Source organism: Oryza sativa, chromosome 2 (genome assembly GCF_034140825.1).
Source record: "Oryza sativa Japonica Group chromosome 2, ASM3414082v1".
In the NCBI taxonomy this organism is placed as follows: Eukaryota; Viridiplantae; Streptophyta; class Magnoliopsida; order Poales; family Poaceae; genus Oryza; species Oryza sativa.
In genome coordinates this window covers 23,654,740-23,657,826 of record NC_089036.1, presented here as the reverse complement: position 1 = coordinate 23,657,826, position 3,087 = coordinate 23,654,740, and the positions used below count along the sequence as shown (strand labels likewise).

Below are 3,087 nucleotides of genomic sequence, written 5' to 3'. Positions count from 1 at the left end.
AGACTTGACCAAGGGTTGTTCACACAAACTCTACCGGTAATTATTCAGATGGTTAGTACGGCTTGTTTTGTTAGTCGTAGACTCGTAGCTTGTATATAGCATTTGTCGGTGAAGCAGCTAAAACTGAGGTCTACTTACAGTACCTGGGCTTGTTGCAACTCAGCAACTGATAGTACTACATAATACTGCTAGTACTGATTTACGCATGATTTATGCATTGATAGACAGAAGGGAGTAGTACTTTAATACGGCTACTCCGCTACTGATTTATACATTCTTCAAAGTTAGGCGTGAAAACTCATGGCTGCACTTATTATGGGATAGAGGTAGTAGCAGTTGGATACACATGTACTAATGACTAGTACGGGCCGAACTCTGCACTGTACAAATGTATACAAGCTGGTTGGTAAAGAACTGGCCACACAATTTGATTGCGGTTTGCAGGTTGCAAAATTTCAGCATTTCCTCCTCTCAAAAATTTGCAGGAGCAATACAACAAAAGAATGTCCTCCCAGACTGCTAAATCCTTTTTTCCTGAAAGAAGCTTATACCCAAAAAAAAAAAAAACTATGCTTTGCCTTCCTGAACTTGTATCAAATCTGTATTTTTTTTTTCCTTCTATCTATCTGAATCTGGCTGCTCTACTCCTACTGCTGCTGTTGTACTTTGCCCATGACTTCTGCACTATCTCCGGCGCTGGCACCGGCCTCTTGGCCCATGCAGACATCACCCTAGCTCTCATCACCTTCTTCACAAGGAGCTTCCATGTCTTGTCCACTTTCCCTTTTTCCATGTTAGTCTTGAAGTTGCTGGAGCAAAGGGAAGAACGTAAACAAATGAACGGAAGGGTTCATTATTAGCTTTTGACATGGCAATGGCATGTGGCATCAATCAATCAATCTATCTATCTAATAATATGTATCTATCTATCTATTATAAAAACAACTAGAAAAAAAGGGTACAAATTACTTAGGTAGTCAGAGAAGAAGGAAAATATTTGATTCATTAGATCTTGGTGGGTGTAGATTGATCGTATACAATGTACAACTGTATCTATAGAACATAAAAGTTAAGAGTTGTGTGAAATATATTTCATTTAAATTTGTGGAGTAGAAAATACAGTTGTATCTATTGAAATGGAATATAATTTAAGTGTTATATATATCAAATTCAGTCATACCTTAAAAATCTAGCCTTAAAAATCTAGCACCGTGTCATTTGCAAGGACCATCCCAGGTTTTATTAGGTTATATTATAAAATAGCGCCGAAAGAAGGCATCATGTTTGTTGTATAGACTTAGAAATTACCACATTATAATAGAAAAAAGTTAGCCGTAAGATCTTGATGGACCAAATTATAACAGTGTAAATTGATAGCTATGCAAAGTACAATTGTCTATATATAGAAATAGAAGAAATGAGTTAAATATTAAATTTAATCCTACTTTTAACATCCATATAGTACTCCAGTATATAGAGTAGGAGTTTAGAGTCGTATACGATGAATCCAATTCAACAAACACGTACTGTAAATTTGTACGGGGATATTTCCTAGCTGTTCTTCATGTGTGATTATCCTTTATTTTTGTTTATTGTTTACCTGCAAAGGGGAACTCCGCAAGAATCGTCGTCGGACTTGTCGCAGACGGAGGAGTGTAGCCGGAGGAGCAGGAAGAAGCGCCGGCAGGGCGTGCAGCCTCCGGCGACTCTCCTGCCGCAGCCGGCGAAGAAGTGCCTCGCGAGCTGCAGGAGGCCCCGCCGGTGCGCGCAGGGGGAGGCCATCCTGCAGCACTGGCCGGTGCGCGGCGGCGGCAGCGGCGGTGGCGATCCGTGGGCGGCGCGGGCGAAGACGCGCTCCAGGGCGGCCATGGCGTCGCTGAGCTGCAGGTACACGCCCTGGGAGCCCCGCTCCCTCCCCCACCTCTCCTTCCTCTGGTCGGCGTCGCGGATCAGCTGGAGCAGGTCGGCCCGGAGCGCGGCGTCGTGGCGCGCGGCGAAGCGCCAGCCCTCGGACTCCCGGACCGCCGCGAGCTCCCTGCCGGCGAGCCGCGCGCACCACAGGTACAGGCGCGGCGCGTCGCAGAGCGCCGCCAGCTTCATCGCGTCCACCGCGCCCTCGGCCGCCACCCGCGCCGCCACCGCCTCCTCCGCGCGCCGCTTCAGCGGGCCCGCCACACGGTACGCGTGCGCCAGCGCCATCAGCGCCGCCCCGTGCTCCGCCAGCGCCGCCTCCTCCCACTCCGCCGCCGCCGCCGCCGCCGCCGCCCCCCTGCGCGCCACCACACCGCCGCACATGTTAACTTCCCTTTCGCGTGATCGCGCGCGTACGTGCGGTTGCCTACTAGTACAAACCTGACGGATGCGGCGTAGAGGAAGCGGAGGAAGACGACGACGGCGCCGGTGGAGGCGCCGGCGATCGGGACGACGCCGCCGCGCGGCGCCTGCTCGATCATCCGCTCCAGCACCGGCGACGCCGAGGCCTTCGCCATCACATCACATCACACCACCAGATTCCAAACAGAAAAACAAAGCGAAATTCATCAGAAATTCGAAACAAGAACGAGAAAAATCGCATCGAAGCAACGGCGATCTCTTCCTTCGCTTACAAGAACAGACGAGTGCGCGCGGATGCCGCTCCCGTCGGCGGTGACGACCCGCACGTCGGCCGGCGAGGTCGGGAGCGCACTGAAGGCCGTGCTGAGCGCCATCGAAACCAACTCCCCGAGTTTCTCGTCCCCCTCGATCGATCCTAAAATCCTTTATGCTTCCTTAACAAGAGGATTAAACTAAAGAAAGTGAACAAAGAGAAAGCGAAAGAATTAAAGAAGATCAAGAAATTCCAATTCCAATTCCAACTCCAACAACAGTAGAACACATCTTCTGGGTTCTGGGTTACGCCTTTTTATATAGGAGGGATTGGAACGATCTTCCGAATCATACGCACACGCATGCGCAGCTACGCGCGGCGTGGAAAGCAACTGAAGACTTCTGGTTCTGAGGGCGTTTTGTTTAGTGTGACGAGAGGGGTTAGCTTAGGATTTAATTTAATCATTTAAAATGGGCTTTTATAATTAACACATGTGGGTG

General features: G+C 49.3%; 1 protein-coding gene across 1 annotated transcript; it reads right to left on the bottom strand.

The window, feature by feature from the left end:
• Nucleotides 1-403: 403 nt before the first annotated feature.
• LOC107276987 (BTB/POZ and TAZ domain-containing protein 1) lies at nt 404-2,875 on the bottom strand. The gene is made up of 4 exons (XM_026022650.2): nt 2,607-2,875; nt 2,353-2,480; nt 1,601-2,269; nt 404-809 (listed from the first exon to the last, which is right to left on the bottom strand). Exons 1-4 carry the CDS (start codon nt 2,706-2,708, stop codon nt 623-625), a joined length of 1,086 nt encoding a protein of 361 aa, XP_025878435.1. The 5' UTR covers nt 2,709-2,875; the 3' UTR covers nt 404-622.
• Nucleotides 2,876-3,087: the final 212 nt, after the last annotated feature.